At 46.3% G+C, this 19,706-nt stretch overlaps 1 protein-coding gene across 4 annotated transcripts in view; it reads right to left on the reverse strand.

Moving 5' to 3' along the window:
• The window catches only part of CFAP299 (cilia and flagella associated protein 299), a 219,177-nt gene extending 200,011 nt beyond the window's left edge, over nucleotides 1–19,166 (reverse strand). For all 4 annotated transcript variants that reach the window (XR_013951060.1, XM_080591548.1, XM_080591546.1 and 1 more), the window contains exons 1-2: nucleotides 18,991–19,166; nucleotides 17,316–17,440 (exon numbers count right to left, since the gene is read on the reverse strand). Coding sequence is in view for 3 of the 4 variants with exons in the window: in XM_080591548.1 (XP_080447674.1) it covers nucleotides 17,316–17,440; nucleotides 18,991–19,080 (215 nt within the window). In the remaining variant the exon portion in view is untranslated. The remainder of the gene's footprint in view (nucleotides 1–17,315; nucleotides 17,441–18,990) is intronic.
• Between the last annotated feature and the right edge of the window lie 540 nt (nucleotides 19,167–19,706).

Raw genomic sequence — 19,706 nt, forward strand, 5'->3', positions numbered from 1 at the left:
TAAGCCCTACAAGCCTTCCTCTGACATAATGCTGGTAACTGAAGCTTCAGCTCTTCAAAGGACTCCCCCTACACTGAACAAGCCATCAGATAACAAAAACTGGCTTTGCAGCTACTTCAAGCCAGAGCATTGCAAGTCCAGGGTCTTCTCTAGCTGCTACTGGTAAGTACTGATGGATTCCCAAAAGAAAGAGCCGAGCACTACCACACCTTCCCCAGGCTTCTTTAGCTTTTCCTCACTTTCAAGCACACCCCAAAGGTAGGTTGTCGCAGGTAACTAGAGTGGGAGATTTATCCTCAGCAAAAAGGCCAACTGCAAAACAGATTGCTCTTCAGTATGGATCAGAAAAAAGACCTGTAAATTATTAAGCACTGGTTTCTCAGTGCAAGGTTACCATACCAATCAACCATGCTTACATATACACTCAACAGCCTTCTTGTGTCACTTAATACAGAGGCATGTACCCAAGAAAATTCCTGAAATATCTGACCAAATAGCAACTAGCAGCATTGTGAATATAAATGAATAATCTATATTAACCAATATTGCCACAGCAATTCTCCTGCTGCTTTAAAGGACACATTTCTGTATTAACACCAGTGGGTCAATTATTAGCTCCCAGACCACTGGGAAGGACAGGCAGCACTGCACATGGGCAAGTTCATATTGTAGTTTTTGGGACTCCAACCTAGATTGCAGGTCTTCGAGAAATATCAAAGGAGCCACTGCAGCTAGCTAGTTGCTGACTAGTTCTCTCAGGCAAACACTTCCAACAGCTATGCAGGACACCAAGCAGCATTGTTTCAATCACAACAGAACAGGAGCAAGGTCAGAGGATTGCAAGCAGTAAAAAATTCTCTTCTCTTGGCCAGTAGGCAACATCTAGTAATACATGCACAGACTGATATCCCTCAGCAATGAGGAGCAATCCTTAATTAGAACAGATAGCTTTCCCCCCAAGACTTAAAGATAAGTTCCAGGAGTGGGCTAACTTTCACCTGTGATAGCCATGCTAAGACTCCCCTTACTCTCTCAGAGTTTTGGATGGGACTACTGCCTGCCATTAAGCATAGCTTGTGAGATCATCTACCAGCTGCAAAGAAACACCATGAAGAGCTGAGAGAGAAAAGGAAACATTCTTGACAATACCTACACACTACAGAATTGCAGTCACAGAAACACTGAGCTACAGAAAAGCCTTCTTGCTCTCATCCCTGGTTCCATAACCCAGGGAACTCATACTGAAATGCATATGTGACTGGCAGATAACTGTGTTGTGAAAGGCAGGGTGGTGCGACAAGAGATTGTAGACATCTGCATGTGGAGAAAGCAGGAACAACACAGGATGTGCCAGGAAGATACTGCACATAAAGGCATCCAGTAACAAGGGTGAAGTCAGGCCACCTGTCAAATCACACCAAGTAGACTCTCAGCCCCTTCACACAGAGCAGCTTCCTTTCAAATCTGAATTCCCATATATCTCTGCTGCCTCAGTTGGATGCTTCTCGCACTGACCTGTAACTAAAATCACCCACAGTTGTCTTCGTTCAGGGTTCCCAAAGCACTGTCAACCCTGTCACTGAGCACGCTAGGCATTAAGAAGCTCTTGACAGTTCAGAGAATTCCAGACCTGGGAGCATCATTATCTAAACTGCAGCCAAAAGCTGTTCAACTCATTTCCTGAAATCCAACATATTCCCCATGGAAGTACTCATAATTTATAGCATCCTGACAGTTCCTTAGCTGTCCTCAGATACTGGTCACTGGAGTTGTGACCAAAGGAGACACAGAAAGCACCGGGCCTGGAACTTACAGACTGGTGTGGAGGCAGGACTATACAAAGGTGATCAAGTTCATTTGCCTCTCACGTGCCGCTCTGCAATGAGACATATGAACTAAAAGTGAAAATAAACACACTTACTGTTTGTATTAAGAATTCCCTTCATCTCATTAGGTGATTATTTAACTGACAATTCCCACGAGTGCCATCAGAAAGGTTGCCTCTTGTAAGACGCTTGGCAAAAAGCCTGAACATGGATGTATCCTGCTCCATAACTGGTGATCAAAAGCTACTATTAATAAACCACTGGGAATAAAAGGCTGAAAATTGAATTTAGAGAGAGGCTTCCTCCAGGCTAAGGAGTGCTAGAAATTTCAGTCTAACAAGTACTTCCTTGGGCTTTGAAAACCAATGCAAGCAAAACAAAGGCACACAAGGTTAAGTGCTTTTAGAAAATTGTATTGTTTTAAAACCAGCATTGAGTGGACACAACAATAAAGTCGACTGATGGGAAGCACTTACAGCCAAGTGCCAAGACACAGAAAAAGCAGGCAAAGATCTCTGGCTAAGAACTAGAACACTCTTGTGCACTTACCCTCAAATCCTTTCATTTCCAATCTATTTGAGAAGAACCAGTACAACTCCTCTGAGGGGAATCCTGCCTTACAAACCTCTTGGAGTCCTCTGAAGCAGTGGACATGCAAAAAGATGATCTGGTTGACACAATCTACTTGGATGTTTGAAAGCTGACTACTGAAGGCTTTCTAAGGAAACAATCTAGCAGTGGAATAAGAGAAGAGGCCCTTTCCAGGATAAGTAATGTTGCAAAAAATTGATTGTTTACTTCCATCCTTTATTTTCTATCTTTTAAACCAAGGGACATCAGTGGAGTGCTTGCTGGATGTGTGCTGTTGAGCCCAGGGAAAATGGAAAGAGCAATTAGGAGAAAAAGCTTGATTATGACATGAAATCATTCAGCCTAAGGGAGAATCAACACCCTAACTAGCTATACAATGACTTCATGAGGTTTTGTGAGCAGGCAGTTGAAGGACAAAGTACAGCCAATACAGAAAAATATAAACAGATGTCTATAGGGAAAAAAAAAAATAAAAATCCTGCCTACCTATACAGATGAAATAAGCTTCAAGCAGACGACTGTCATTCAGCAGTGAGACTTCTGGGTTATGATATACCTTCTGGGCTGTTGCAACTACCTCCAAGTCAGTCCTGTTTATAGAATCATAGAATCATAGAATCATAGAATATCCTGAGTTGGAAGGGACCCTTAAGGATCATCAAGTCCAACTCTTGATACCGCACAGGTCTACCCAAAAGTTCAGACCATGTGACTAAGTGCACAGTCCAATCTCTTCTTAAATTCAGACAGGCTCGGTGCAGTGACCACTTCCCTGGGGAGCCTGTTCCAGTGTGCAACCACCCTCTCTGTGAAGAACCCCCTCCTGATGTCGAGCCTAAATTTCCCCTGCCTCAGCTTAACCCCGTTCCCGCGGGTCCTGTCACTGGTGTTAATGGAGAAAAGGTCTCCTGCCTCTCGACACCCCCTTACGAGGAAGTTGTAGACTGTGATGAGGTCTCCCCTCAGCCTCCTCTTCTCCAGGCTGAACAGGCCCAGTGACCTCAGCCGTTCCTCGTACGTCTTCCCCTCCAGGCCTTTCACCATCTTCGTAGCCCTCCTCTGGACACTCTCCAACAGTTTCATGTCCTTTTTATACTGTGGTGCCCAGAACTGCACACAGTACTCGAGGTGAGGCCGCACCAGCGCAGAGTAGAGCGGGACAATCACCTCCCTTGACCTACTAGCGATGCCGTGCTTGATGCACCCCAGGACACGGTTGGCCCTCCTGGCCGCCAGGGCACACTGCTGGCTCATATTCAACTTGCTGTCTACCACGACCCCCAGATCCCTCTCTTCTAGGCTGCTCTCCAGCGTCTCATCGCCCAGTCTGTACGTGCAGCCAGGGTTTCCCCGTCCCAGGTGCAGGACCCGGCACTTGCTCTTATTGAACTTCATGCGGTTGGTGATCGCCCAGCTCTCTAACCTATCCAGATCCCTCTGCAAGGCCTTTCCACCCTCATTCGAGTCCACAACTCCTCCAAGTTTGGTGTCATCAGCAAACTTGCTCAAAATACCTTCTATTCCTATATCCAGATCGTTTATAAAAATATTGAAAAGTACCGGCCCTAAAATCGAGCCTTGAGGGACCCCACTGGTGACCGCCCGCCAGCCTGACGCAGCCCCATTTACCATAACCCTTTGGGCCCTGCCCGTTAGCCAATTGCTCACCCATCGTATGATGTTTTTATTTAGCTGTATGGTGGACATTTTGTCCAGTAGGATCCTATGGGAAACCGTGTCAAAAGCCTTGCTGAAGTCCAAAAAAATCACATCAGCTGGTTTCCCTTGGTCCATCATACGGGTGATCTTATCATAAAAGGAAATCAGGTTAGTTAGGCAGGACCTGCCTTTCACAAACCCATGCTGGCTGGGACCAATGACTGCTTTGTCCCCCAGGTGCGCCTCAATAAGTTCGAGAACCATCTTCTCCATGATTTTACCAGGCACTGACGTGAGACTGACAGGCCTGTAATTGCTAGGGTCTTCTTTCTGACCCTTCTTGTAAATCGGCACAACATTTGCCAGCTTCCAGTCTACCGGGACCTCTCCAAATTCCCAGGATCGTTGAAAAATAATTGAGAGAGGTTCCGCGATGACGTCCGCCAGCTCTTTCAGCACCCGGGGATGAATCCCATCCGGACCCATGGACTTGTAGGGATCCAGGTGGAGTAGCAAATCCCGCACACGTTCAGGGTCGGTTGGGAGTTTGTCATCCCCACCGTCCCAGTCCTCTAGCTCAGGGCACCCTGGGTCCCGAAGCCCATCATCGGCATTGAAGACAGAGGCGAAGAAGGCGTTAAGCATCTCTGCTTTGCCTATGTCATTGTCTGTGAGGAGACCTTCCCTATCAAGGAGCGGCCCTATGTATTCTTTAGTTCTCCTTTTTCCATTCACATATCTGAAAAAGCCCTTTTTATTTTCTCTCAGACACAGCCAGCTTCAACTCAAGGTGTGCTTTGGCCACACGAATTTTCTGCCTACAAACACGAACGGCATCCCTGTATTCTTTCCATGACACCTGGCCCTCCTTCCAGTAGCGAAACACTCTCTGTTTCCGCCTAATCTCCATTAGAATGTTCCTGGTCAGCCACGCCGGCCTCCTGCCCCGCCTGCCTGACTTGCGATATTTAGGAATTGCTTGATCTTGTGCTTCTAGGAGGCATCGTTTAAAGAATGACCAGCACTGGTGGACATCGAAGCCTTCAAGAGCAGTTTCCCAGGGGACCTTGCTGACTAGTTCCCTGAGCAGCCTGAAGTCCGCTTTCCCCATATCTAGGGATGAGGTTTTGGTGGCACTTTTCTTTCTGTCACCGTAAATTTTGAACTCAACCACTTCATGGTCGCTTTGACCAAGGCGGCCACCAATCACCACATCTCCCACCAGACCCTCTCTGTTTTCTAGCAACAGGTCTAGGAGGGCACCTTTCCTAGTTGGCTCCGTTAGCACCTGCACCAAGAAGTTATCATCTAGGTGCTTCATGAACCTCCTGGACTTGCTCGTGTCAGCCGTGTGGCACTCCCAGTTAACGTCTGGCAAGTTGAAGTCCCTCATAAGGACAAGGGGAGTTAATCTCGAGGCCTCTCTTAGTTCTGTAAAGAATAATTTATCGGCGCTATCGTCCTGGCCAGGCGGTCTGTAATAGACTCCCACAACGACATCCCCTTTATTCGTTCGTCCCTTGATCCTTACCCAGAGGCTCTCAACTTTGCCATCTCCGACCTGAAGTTCCACACAGTCCAGCCCCTGCTTCACATACATCGCCACCCCGCCACCTCGCCTACCCTGCCTGTCCCTCCTGAAGAGCCTGTAACCATCTATCGCAACACCCCAGTCACAGGACTCATCCCACCAGGTTTCGCTTATGCCGATGATATCGTAGTTGCAGGACTGGGCCAGGACTTCTAGCTCATCCATTTTATCCCTCATACTGCGTGCGTTCGTGTAGAAGCACTTCAGGTGCGTCTCCTTACACTCAGCACCTTGTGGATCTGCCCGAAGGACCTCACTGGCACCCAGCCCCTCTGATTCTAGCGTACCTTCCCTTAGGTCTTCACCGGCATGCCTGGTTTTAGCCCCTTCCCCCTTCGACTCTAGTTTAAAGCCCTATCTATCAGCCCTGCCAACTCCTGACCAAAGATCCTTACCCCTCTTCGAGAGAGGCACATCCCATCCAGTGCCACCAGGCCCTGTGTAGCATAGACCTTCCCGTGATCAAAGAACCCAAAGTTCTGCCGGTCACACCAGTCTCGAAGCCACGAGTTTATGTGAACAGCACGCCTTTCAGCTTCGATCCCCCCTATCGGAAGGACAGAGGCAAACACAACCTGCGCCCCTGATCCTCTAAGTAGTCGCCCCAAATCCCTAAAGTCTCTTTTGATCGCCTTCGGACTTCTCGTTGCTACTTCATCGCTACCAGCCTGAAAGACCAGTAGCGGGTAGTAGTCAGTGGGCCGTACCAGGCGCTGGACTTTCTTGGTGAAGTCTCTCACCCGAGCCCCAGGGAGGCAACAGACTTCTCTGCGGGTTGGGTCCGGTCGGCATATTGGTCCCTCTGTCCCTTTCAGAAGGGAGCCCCCCATAACAATAGCCCTTCTTTCTTTTTTGAAGGATGATGTGGCCATGCGGTGTGTAGGTCGCCTTGTCTTAGGCGCCCCCTCCAGCTGGGACGGGTTTTTATCTACTTTATCATTCGGATTGTCTTGTTCTAGTCCTTCATATCGATTATTTAAGGGTAGATGAGAAGGTGAGGTGGGCAGAGAGAGGGCTCGCCTACCACCCCGAATAGGCACCTGCCTCCATTCCCCCCCTTGATCTAGGTCTCCTCCCGCTGCCTGGCAGGAGGAGGGAACCTCCGTCTTCTGCATAACAGGAGACGCCTGTGCTGTGGCAGGCTCATGAACCTGCCTCAGAGAGGGTAGAGTGCACCTCCACCAGTCAATTTCCATCTCCGATTCCCTGATGCTCCTGAGCCTGTTCACCTCCTCCCGGAGCACCGCTACCTGGCTGAGCAGTTCTTCAACCTGGGCACACCTCCCACAGGCATACCCACCACTGCTGTCGGAGACCGACAGAAGGCTGGGGCACACTCTGCAGCCCAGGACCTGGACGGCTGCGTGTTTCCCGGAGCCCTCCGTCTGAGTAGCCACCGTGGTGACCGAGGCTGGAGATGCCGCACGAGATGTGGAGGCCACGGTTTTCTGCCTGGTTGATACCATGGTCAGGTTCTACGCAAGCAGGTTACAAGCACGGAAGGGAGAGGTAGCTGCAACAGAGCGACGATGGGTCCCCGCCCTTCCTGCCCGCGCTCACTGCCTCGCTAACTGCCGCGTCACTCCCTGTTTGCCGGCCCTGGTCGCCGCGCTCCTGGTCGCTCGCGCTCCCTAAGGGCTGCCTTTGAACGGCCGGGGGGAGGAGCTGTCGCTGACGCTGCTGGCTCCGCCTACGCCTCGTCAGCCTCCCTCACGAGGGCTGCCGGTGCCTGGCGGCTCCCTCACGTAGGCTCGATGCCCGAAAAATAGCCCTGCCTGTCCCGATCCCGCGCTCCGCTGCAGCACGCGTCTGCCCCGGAGCCGGTCGCCTCGGCAAGTTTTTTTCATTGTTTTCATACAAATTTTGGATTGTTATTCCAAAGCCAGCCTAAAACAAAGAACTTGCTGGCTGTTGTGGACCAGTACCACATCCTTAACAATCTAAAGAATGTGCAAGTCAACCATTTACAAGTGTATTATCCTGATGTAACGTTGTGGCCCACTGCTTCCCAGTGACCAAACAGAACTGTAGTTTATAAAAAAAATACAAGCTCAACATGCAAATACCATAAAGAAAAATTACACATGCAGAAGAAACACCACGCTAAAAACCCTTTGCAATTTAAGTTACAAAATAGAGTTTAACGTCTTGCTAGAAGACAAGCATAGCAATAATGCTACAGACAGCTTCATAACTTTATTTAGAAAAAAGTTAACAGGGGACATCACTTTTCTACTGCAATTCAAAAAAAAAACATGCTTGGAAATAAAAGATTTCATTTATCTCAAGACTGAACACCCTCAAATACCTCATGAATTCGTTGAAAAAGATGCATGAAGATCCCAAGCTAACACACCACCACACAGAAACTACTTTTAATATACAATTGTTGCCTGGATTTAAAAACAAAACAAAAAAAACAATATTGGCAAGACAATTGAAAGAAACATGACCAGACATGATTCAGCTGAAGCACGAATATGAGAATGTGTGAGGAGGAAGACTCCTGCTGTAATGAATGCCCCGGTGCTGAGATCTCTACCTTGATTTGGGAGGAAACTGATGGCTGCCACCTGCACTCTGAGTGAGACACTAGGTGTGCCAGCATGCAAACAGCAGCCAACACCCTGCAGGAGCATTATGGAGAATTTCTGAGCACCACAATTGTAAAAGCAAGACAAGATTTAGCCACCAAAGCAGTAGAAGAAAATTTCTCTCACATGGTTCTGCATGGAAAACCACACAAAACTGAAGATATAGGGCCTCCTATATCATCTACTACCAGCTCTTGTCTACTACTGTCAAAGGGTTTCACACATACTCCAGCTGCTTTTTTTCCTGTTTGTTTTTATTCCAAGTAGTTTTAACAGCAAGTTTGGGGGTTTGGGGTTTTGTTTGAAATAGTTCATTCTAGTACCCTAGTTCTTTTACTAAGTTTAAACGTAAGAATCCACATGCTACTGCCAAACCTGACGCTTACTTGTAAAAGGGCTTAAACACAGCTAAAACTCGGATATGGAGACATTATTACTATTTGCCTTTTAGAAACTAATGTAGTGAATTCTGTGAGGATTCAGTACCTCAGCTGGAGTGCAAAAAGTGACATTATCTGAAAATAGGCTGCCTTGGTGGGGCACAACATGTCACAAGTTCCTAGGAAAAGTCATGCAAAGAACTCTCCTTTTTGATGTTAGTTTGTAATTCAGCATACGTATCTTTTGAGGCAGCCCAAGCTGACAGCTGACGCTGCCCCCACCAACTCTGCAGCCCTCTCCAGGGATACACACCAGAGAAGATGTTGGCCTTGTTCCTGTGCCACTCACACATGGAGTGTGAAGAAAAACAGCAGAACATCTCATAGCAGAAACAGATCCTAGAAGATGAACTAGACAAACATGTTGCATGTTTCCAAAAGCACGCAGAGTTACACTATAAGATGCTCTGTCGGGAAGACTCATGAAAATGCAACAGTTCCTCTTCCAGTAGGTGGCCCTAAGAAAGGGGCTGAATTCTCAGCTGAGGCAGCACTGCCCAGCCTCGGTGCTGCAACTGCTCAGTAAGAACCAAGCGAGACTGGCTTTTACAACTTTGCTCACTTGGTGCCTATCCGTGCATCAGCTCCCCCACAGGAAGGATGCAAAGAAACCAACAAGCTTTACGCATCAAAAACTCTTAACTTGAAACACTGAGCTGCCTGTGATCCTCAAGCAGGTTTGCACTCCAAAGGAATTCAGGCTTTGAGCAGTCAAGACAGCCAGATATGGAAATGTTTAGGCAAGTAGCTTTGGCCAGACCTTTAGCTTCCGTACAGGTGAAACATGTACATTTGTGAAAGCTGCTTCCTTACCACAACAGAGCTCCTGCCGGTACCTTTTTCACAACTCGCCATTCACTACATAGGAGGTGGCCAGGAAGAAAATTCAGTCTAGTCCTTGGCGTGGGCCTGCAGTTCTCCTTTTACTTTGTTGCAGAGGAGTATTTCAGCTCAACAGTATGGTTTTGCAAAAGATTGAAATGCTTGATATACTTCAGAGGAAGAAAGCTCCTTTGTTTTTCAGTTAATACTGAGCGGCTGAATTTCAGCTCTTTGAAGATGCATGCTCGCATGGCACGTTAGCTGGAAGAAGATGCAGACATTTCAGCATCCCTGCCTTAGGCAAAGTTATGCCAAAAGGAAATAGGTATCAAATTCTTCATCAACTATTTATCTTTTCTAGATATTTAGCACATCTTAACTAGGGTTTGTTTTTTTCTATCTATCTTGTCCAAAAGAAATCTGAACCAGCAGATTATGAGCTGCAGAAATCCACAGGCAAATCCATTTCCTGGACTCGGTTTCCTTTGCCTGAAGATTACTTGCAAAATAACAAACCATCCCTCTGAAAAGGAAACTTTTTCCAGCACCTACTTAAACACATTTCATTTATTTATTCCAAATATTTTCCCCAAACTATCCACAATTTATAAAGAAAAAAAAAAAAGGACCAATTTGTTCTTAGGCAAAGAATGTTGATTACTCTGACACACTTCCAGGTGAAAAAACATTTCTGTTATTGTAACAAACTCACTGCCTAGAGTAGAAAGCCACCCAAACACACCTGGACCTCTTCAAAAAACATTTGATATTGTATTCAGGACATTAAGGACATAACACTTGGAATTATCAAAAACTGCTCAGGTGTGCAAGCAATTGGGGGACAGCTCTCACGTGCTGCAAAATGAATGGTCCCCAGATATGGTAAAAATTGTGATGATATTTATGTCCTTCCTTACCAGGACATACAGGAAATGGAAAAAAAAAGGCATTAGAGGTATATGATCATTTACAGATTTATAGTTATTTGCCTGAAAGTGAAGACTGAACGTAGGTGAAAGAGGCTTTATTTTTCTAGAGAAATTGAGCTTTAAAGAGGGTGGAAAACCTCTAGACACGAGACTGGTGTAGGTGACAAGATAAAGCAGGAAATGCAGAACAATTTTAAGCCTCATAAGGGATAGAGACCACAGCCATCAGCACCTAGCACTGATGCTACCAACTAGCACAGTTCTGAGACACAACCAACTAACTCATCTCCCACTATTTAATTCTGCTTTGTGCTTAAGAAGCAAGGGTGAAATAATTCTCAAGCCCACTCCTTTCTATGGCTGGAACTCAGAAATTTCAAATCGTGACAGAAGCACAAATTGCTACCAGACATCTGTATCCTCAACAAAAAAACATCAGAGAGTCGGTTTTCTAAAAAAGAGTAGGATTTGCACTTGTCTCCTTCCTTCATTAGTCTGAGAAAGCATGCTGCTTTGTACTGAATGGCTAAGAACAGGATGCTGCTGCTGTTACAACAGCAAAACAAGCGATAAAAACGTAAAGAGAAAGCTGTGGTCTCCATCCTGCTATCAGGTTTAGAGTCAGGAATGGGTCATCCTCCCCTTCCTACTAAGGTACCGGTTTAACAATCTCTAAAGGAGCGGGTGGAGAAGGAGAAGAAACATGGAAAGAGCATAAAGATGTCCAAAAAAGATATTTTCCCTGGGCCAGAAGGGCCACCATGAAATATTCATAAGGCTGTTCCAGATTGCTCTGTTTACCTGATCTTGAATTACTGAGACATGTGCAACCTTCAAACAAATTCAACTCCGAGAAGCCTTCCAACACTGATATCAATCTAAATGTTATCTACACATTATGGGCTTATAAAAAGGAGGAAGAACAGGAGAGGTCTAAGATACTCCTGCCATGGATTTTCTTGCACGTTCTCCAATTCTTACTCACTCTGGTTGAGCCAAGAAGCAGAATGTCAGCCACGTGACTGAAGCCGTCTGGCCTCTAGTCCCAGCAAGTGCTAGGAGCACAGAGACATGTTGATAGGAAATATAATGAACCATACTTTTTCCATAACATCACAGAAAAAAATTTTATCAGAGCTTAGTAATGGCTCTGGGGGAGATTTGTCAGGGGACAAAAGCAGAAGCAGCTCTCTGCATCTGCAGGGCCTAGGCTCTGCAAAGCCTCCGTGGAACTTTTGTGGTTGATTCAAGGCAAAGGGGGGCACCTTGGTGCCTTCCACCATTTTGGCCTAGGAATGAGTAGGTTCCTTCCATATTTTTAATGCCAACTAAAAAGCCAGAAGTGTTTAAAACAGTTGTCCCTCAATCTAGCCTGTGCTGTGAGACACTAGCCACCCCAGCAATCTAAGAGCATCACACATTCCCTGTGTCCTTCCACTAAGGCAATTGGATGCACTTGCTAGCAGAGTCCCTACCTTTCTCCTTTGTCTCTCCTCAGTGAAGGCACTGTCCCTGTCCAAGCCCATATTAATTTATGAGCCACAAGGGGAAAGGCAGGGACCTTCCGCATTCGCTCCTTCCCAAATCACACCGCTTTCCTCTAAAATCCCCAAGTGTATTCAGAGGTCACTTCCTGTGTTCCTCTATGAATCAACAGATCCATCCCTTTCTGCTTTTTCTGTCTGAAGGAGCATCTATGCGATACTCGGCAACAGCTTGAATCATAGAAGGGAAGTGCTCTGGAAGGAACTTCAACAAAGAGGTTGTCATTTAGCTTTTCAGTCTCTTCTTGGCAGCCACAGCTGATTCCACAAGGCTTGCACTGCACAGAGTCACTCTAGCACAAGAAGGAGAAGGTTTGAAAGAGTCAAACTCCAGATTTGAAATCTGGGCACTGAACAAAGGCTTGCTTTTGACAGACTGCTCTTTTGCCTTTTTGTTTGCAGGAAGAGCCGTTAGACCACTGGCACACACATGGAAGACCCTAACCAACAATTTTGTTAGGAAGATGTTGCACTTAACATCATACATATCTAATTGTTTTGGGATTTGGCATTTCCCACATCGCCATACATTGAAATACATTAGAAGTATTAAGTTACCGTTAAGTACAGAGTCCTGAAGTTTACATATTTCCATTGAATTTCATAACACTGAGGAACACTTTAAAAAAAAAAAAAGAGAGAGAACGGCTGCAGACCTACTATTGACCCATGTACAGAAACACTCGTTTTCCAGCCTGTTTGTAATAGGAACAGATTTTAATTGGACCTGTTTGTTTTCTTAAGAGAAAGATCCCTATGCATAAAAACGTGTTCTGTGGACAGAGATATTTGGACAGAGAGCCCAAACCCCCTGGGTGAAGGAACAGACGAGTAGCACAAAGGGATCAGACACCTAAAGAAAGGTTAAATGAACTGTGCTCAGCAGGACACTTGCTGAACATGTGAAAGCAAACTGATCTACAACTGTCTCAGGCTGAGAGCCTGCAGAAGTGAAACGAGCTCCCCCTTCTGCTGCGTTTCCTGCTTCCTATGATAAATGCTAAGGTATCTCCTCAATCAGGTAGGGCACAAGACAAAAGAGAAGGTAACATCTGTCATGCGGTGGCCTAACACACGCCCTGGGAACAGCTGGCTGCAAGGTTTCATTTCCTCCTCAGGAGGATGAAGCTTAAAGCTTTCTACCACCCAGGAGCATAGCCGAGCTCAGTCATTTGCTGCTGTGCCCCCGAGCTCCAAGGCTACCCTGCAGGCTATTTGCACAGAAGGAACATTTCTGGGTTCACCTCCCTGCTCCAAAGGCCAGTGCTTGTGTTTTAAACCACAGAACAGCAGCCCTGGGAGAGGTGCTGCTATCCAGGACACTCTCCCCTTCCCATGTGTGCATCTAGACTGTGGGGCTACTAAGTCACCCTCATGCTCTTCTCAAGAGGGGAAGAAAAAAAACAAGAAAAAAGAAAAGAGGTACACACGAAAAGGATCCATTTCAGAGGACAGAGATACAGCAATCCATTCCAGAGCAGCCTGTACCCAGACACTATTTTTGCATTTCTCTGGTCAGAGCTGTAAATATCCCTGCCCAGAGGTAGCCATGTGGCACTTCTAACGCCCTGCCTGTGTTTTTAAGCACTGATACTCTGAACCTTTCCTTCCACGGACAAAATTAACAAGGATAGTTCCAGTTGCTTGTTTGTTCCTCCTGCCCCCTCCTTGTCAGAGTCCATTCATACCACTAAGCTGTCAGCCGAAGCTCAAGTGCTGTGAATCTTAAGTGGAGGGAGGCCCCTCCTGGCTGCATCAAGTAAGGCACTCAAACCCTGCAGCAGAGAGACGCAGGATTCCTGTCCAAAATATCCTCCTAGTTTCAGCCACCGCTTCTCGGCCAGCTTCGGTAGCTCCATGCACATAAGACAGGGAACAAAGACAACTCAAAGCTATGGAATCCACCCCACGACCAGGAGCAGTGTCAAAGACACCTGTCCAATATGGACATGGGTAGAGCAGGAGTTGAAATGGAAGCAATTTGCAGTTTTATTTGTGGTGTTTAAAATTAAATCCTGGAGGTAGTGAAGACTCAGGTGCAATTCCGAAGTCACTTCATGTACATGTGAAAGCAGAGTAGCCCCCCTATAAGCAGAAGCATTAATGCCACATTAAAATCTGGCTACGGATGTCATCAAGTCCATGCAGCAGGATCCAGGCTTCAAAACACAAAAGCAGTTACAACCTATTGCTGCAACGGTATCTTGAGTCAGAAGAGGGACTTAAAGCACCAGAAGGCAAAACTGTATGTGCAGTTGAGAGGAATAACAGTTCTTTTCTGTCCTTTCTTCATTTAAACAGACATGCACTGATGTCAGAGTTTTATTTATTTTAGGATTTTTCAGATGAAACACAGCTCCTCTCTAACATCAATATCGCAGAAGTTACATGAAACTTTTCAGGAACATGAAATTATCTCACTTCTGTCATTCAGGACAACAGAAAGAACCACCAAGAACCTCACAAGCATTTAGTGATGGTCTAATAAAAAATAAAAATAAAAAGGAAAAGGAAAAAAAAATAAATCACAAAATCCACTCTTGTTTCCAGTTTACTGGTGTTAAAGAAAAGCAAACCCTAGGGCTCAACCCTCTTCAATTCAGATGCTAAAGGAACACATGTACAACCTTGTTGCTAAGAACAGAAGGCATTTTCTGCTTCTGAGTCTCACAGTCTGTGGTTCACTTTTTATTATCCTGTTCTTTTGTTCTTAGCAAAAACACACCCAAACCTAAGACTGTGACCATGTCCACTTTTACTGGAAAAAGGGCAAAGGATTTTAAAGGAACTGATCTTTTACAGACAACCTCCCCCCACCAGCCCACCCAAATCCATTTTCTGCAACTTGTACACATCTTATTTTCACCATTTGTAACAGAAGCCCTACCAACCCTACCAAGCACGTGCCTTAGCTGATGAGGCTATTTAACTAAGCAAGAGGCTTTTGGAAAGCTGAGGTAAAGATTCAGTAGAAAACAGCATCAGCAGTGAACACATTTGAAGGAACACACTGGCCCTTCTGATCAGGACAGCTTTGCAATACGGTAATAACATGTCGCTACACCAAAGCCGCTTTTTCTACTGTTAGTTAGTCAAGACACAAAAATGCAGCTCTTGAGCAAACAGTGACCATTACATTTAAGAAAATTAAAAAAAAAAAAAAAAAAAGAAAAATAGAAGCGCCCAAAGAATGAAAACCTTCTTTATGCTTAAGTTGGCTACTATTCGAAATCATCTGTTGATTTCTGTCTTGCTAGGTTGTTGTTATTCCACAAGAACTAGGCTTAGAGCTCATTTGTTGCAATTTAGAGCTTCCCTGTTACTAAACTTGGTTTAAGGCAACCCCAGTTCCAAAAATAAGTTTATGATTGTTTAGTGATACAGCTGCAGAAGCAGGAGGCACGACAGCAAAAGTCTGCCAACTAATGCAGCCTGCGCTAAGTGTTTCGAATGACAGAGAGAGGAACTCTTAAAGTAAAATGGGAGTTATGGAAGCCCACTGCAAACAGAGCATCTGAGAGTTCTGGTTTTAGTTCTTCCCTCTGCCAATGCAATCTCTGTAAGATTAATACCGATCAGCAGTCTGGAAGCACGCTTTACAAGAACATTACAAGACCAGCGAGTCAGCTGCTGGAGCTCAGTGCCTTCTCTCCTGATGTCATCAACCCAACACTCAACATCAGCTTCATTTGGCTGCGCACAAACTGAGTACCAGCCACATGCTCTTGGAAGTTTAAACATATAGGACACAAAATAAATCCTTTTTGTCTTTATTCAGATAATTAAGCCTTCAATTCTGCAAAATGAGTTTCCCCATATAATGAAACAACAGTCAATTATTTGAAAAAAGCTTAAGTTATGCCTGAAATAGAAATTGTTACAGGACTGTACATGAAGTATGGTGTTAGCGTAACTACTTCGTACATATGTTCTCAGCCCACAAACACTATGAAAGGCACTTGATTAATGCTGCTAAATTAGTAAGAGATAATTTTACTGTAGTATGAAAGCAGAAGAGCACCACAGGAGGAAAAGATGGCTCAGCAGCTCTACTATTCACCCAGCCTCTTGATGAAGAATGCATTATTACAATGGTATATAATTTACAGCAAGGCACCAAAAAAAGTTGGTTATTTGGAAAAGGGGAGAGGTGTTTTTTTGTGGGTTTTATTGTTCTTTTTTTCCTTCCCTCATGAGGTATACGAATGGAGAAAACAGAAGAGAAAACAGTTAAATGTGTTAACACTTACAGACTGGCTAAACAGAGTGAAAAAAGGCTAACAAAATGTATAGTGGAGGGAACTGGCCCCAAGATATGATGAAGCTGCTCTGCAAAGCACTGAGTTCTCAGCGCAATTTGAGTTTTCTTGGAAAGCATGTGCTGTAGTTACACGTGCTGTAACAAGTATGAGATAGCAAAAGCCAAAAGGAAAAAAAAAGCCTAGAAACCTACCATATGCACTGCTTGAACTTCCTTTGTCAGAGACTTTTGGAGATTACATCTATGCTCTTTTCAAGGGCTTGGAAGAATGGGAGAGAAATAACTGACATAAAAGAGCTGACACCTTGTAACAATATCCAACCAGGCCCTTCTCCTGAGACATTTAAGAGTTCCCAAGTGCTCATTCTCATAAGCCTAAGAGTGATATGTTTCAGCTACACTAGGTTAAACATGCAGTCCCACAGCAACCTCAGTCTCCCTGACCTCAAGGAAACACTAGCAAAGGTCCAAGACTAACTTACCTATTGCTGTTGACAGGAAAAGGACTGTAGACTACACGACTCAATCAACTCAATCCTCAAAGCCTAACAATGGCCCAGGAAAGAAAAGGTTTTCCTTCTCATATGCTACCTCTTTCCCATCAGTATGTTCACCGTACTGTAAATATTAATCCCAGAAGTCTGAGATGTTAGAAAACTGCTATATCTTGGCTGCAGCTTCAAAAAGACAACCTGCCTATCAAAGCACACTACTTTGTTCCCAAGCAGCAATATTTCAGTGTCTCAAACATACCTACCACCTTCAAACCATAGAATGTACTGAGTTGGGAGGGACCCACAAGGATCACCAAGCCCAACTCCCAAGCAACGTAGCTGCCTCATTCCTCCTGCATGTCCCTGACGGTTATTGGAAGCAAAGGGAAGGGTGTGGAGACACAATGCAATCCCTGCCACAAACCAGGCCTGACAGACAGGACTCTGCTTTTGGGGATGGCTTCATTTGAGGGAGAGAGTGGGAGGAATTCAGCAGGGGTGAAAGAACTTCCAGAAAGCTCCAGGGCAGGTGCCCAGTGAGAAGCACCATGGGCACGCACTTACTTCTGAGGAGCCGATGCCGTGAGTCCCGCTGCTGCTGCCTGCTGGGCCTCAAACTCCTCCTGACACAGCACATCCCCGGAGCCGATGAAGCCAAGCCTTGCCAGCTGCCGCGCCACCTCCTCGCTCTGTGGGAGGAAGAGGGACGAGGTTAGGAAGCAGGTTCAGCACTGGACCCCAACTGCCCCCACTGACAACTTGAGCTGCAGGGACATAGCTCTGCTCTGCACCCAGAGGAACCACCTTCCAGCAGGCCCCCACACTACCTTGCAGATATTCTGGCAAGCAGGGAAGTGCTCCTGGGCCCTTCCTTAACTAGATAAAGTAATTGGACAAAGCTGAAGGCACTCTGCCCAACACCCCTGTGAAATCAGCTGCACCAAGGCAGGCAGGGCTGCAGGTAACCTGTGGGCTGTGCATCACTTGAGCCTAAGGAAGATCCAAAGCTACAGCTCTACATCACCTCACCAAGAGGGCTTAGGCACTCGGTGTTGAATGTCACCACAGATGCTGGCAGACCCAAGACACACCGGTCAGCAGCAAAGGAAGCAGAGCAGCTGAAAGCCTGCAGGTTCCTTCCTGCATTGCTCTGCCTGCACCTCACCGAGGCCTCAGGAAAGAACAAGTGTCTTGCTTTTTATATGTCTGGCTGGAAAATGATTCCTGAGGTTAAATTAACCTCCACACAGCAGAGTAGCACTGATGAGTTCAGTGCTCAGGCAGTGAGGTATTTCCTCTCCAGGCTGGGGTACCTGATAAGCTCTGACAGGCAAAATGCCACGGGAAATACCTCCTGCCACTTCCACCCATCAAGGAGCTCTGGCCAACTTTTCAGGAGCTGCAGGATAGCTGCCAGAAGAGGTCCAGGTTTCTTAGAGCCAAAGAGGATAGGCAGCTGCTTTCTGAGAGCCGCTTTCTGAGAACAAACCAGTAGGCAATGACCATTTTCAATACCTGTTGCCTCTAAGCGTGTGACAGAAAACCTTTTGTGACTTAACCCAAAGCGTTTTCCACTGAGCAATGGGCACTGTAATTTTTAGAGACCAAATATTCAGCGGTCAGCACCAGCTGAGTATCACCATGATGTGACTTGTTCAACCACGCGCATCCCTCACTATGATTCAGGCTAGAAGTCATGCTTCATAAGCACTGGACACAGCAAGATCTTCCCCGTTTTGTCTAAAAAACAGTGCAGCAATGGCTCAAAGGCAGCATTGCACATCAGAGCCAGCCCCATTGTGTTCACGTCATGTTGTACGTCTAGACAGACGGGTGTTTTCTTGCTGTCTTTGGCTTCTCTGGGCAGACCTCAGCTACCAAACTGCTGCTCACACAACAGGCTTCCTGGCCATGACCTGCAACTTGAGGCTTGCTTGTGAGCTCCCAGAACTTCTGGCTAGCCCTGCTGCACATGTGAGCTCTGCTGCCACGTCCCATGCTCCGCTTCAGACTGAATTCAGCCCAGTTGGGGGGCTTACCTGTACACAGCGGCCACACCACCTGCAAATGTCTCACGCTGAGAGAAGCGGGGCAGTTAGCGGACACCAAACACTTTGCCAAGCAGCATTTGGCCAACCCACCTCCCCTCAGGAGCCCAGCGCTGCTCCTCCACACCCCACCCACACCCCGGGGCGGCTCGCCCCACGCCGGGACCCCTCTGCCCGCTCCCAGCGCCTGCCTCCAGGTAGTAGAGGTCCCTCGGCGTCACCTGCGCCTCCAGGTACTGCTCGTAGGTGCCGAAGGGCTGCTCCGGCGGCCCCTCAGCCATCGCGCCTTTCCCGCCCGCCGCTGTGGTAACGGTTGGCGCGAGGATGCCCCAACGGCCGCCGGCGGCACGCGCAGCCCGCGCCGCCCGGTCAGCGGACGCCCGGCGGGAACGGGGGGGGCTGGTCGGTGCCCTTGGGCCTCTACCTTCTTTTATTTGGGGGCTTTTTCCTTTTTTTTTTTTTATTTTTGCTTTTTGTCTTTGGTTTTTGCCTTTTTTTCCCCTTTTTTTGCATTTTTCTTGCTTCTTTTTGCTGTTTTCCCTTGTTTGCTTTTTTTTTTTGCCTTTTGCTTTTTCCTTTTTTGCTTTTTTCTGCTTCTTCCTATTTTTGCTTTTTTTACTTCTTCGCCTTTTCCCCCTCCATTGCTCCTTTTGCCCTTTTCCCTTTTTACTTGCCTTTTCTTTGTCCTATTTCTTGCTTTTTTTGCCCTTTGCCCTGATTTTTTTGCCTTTTTCCTCTTTTCTTGCTTTTTTTTGCTTTCTGCCCTATTTTTGTTTTTCCTTTATTTTTTGTCTTTTTCCTTTATTTTTCTTTGCCTTTTTGCTTTATTTTTTCTTTCTTTTGCTTTTTTTCCATTTTTTTCAGCACTTGTTAGCGTCATGCTTTGAGCTGACATTCACAAGCGCCG

The sequence above is a fragment of the Anser brachyrhynchus genome (assembly GCF_964034855.1).
Source record: "Anser brachyrhynchus genome assembly, chromosome: 4".
Lineage (NCBI taxonomy): Eukaryota > Metazoa > Chordata > Aves > Anseriformes > Anatidae > Anser > Anser brachyrhynchus.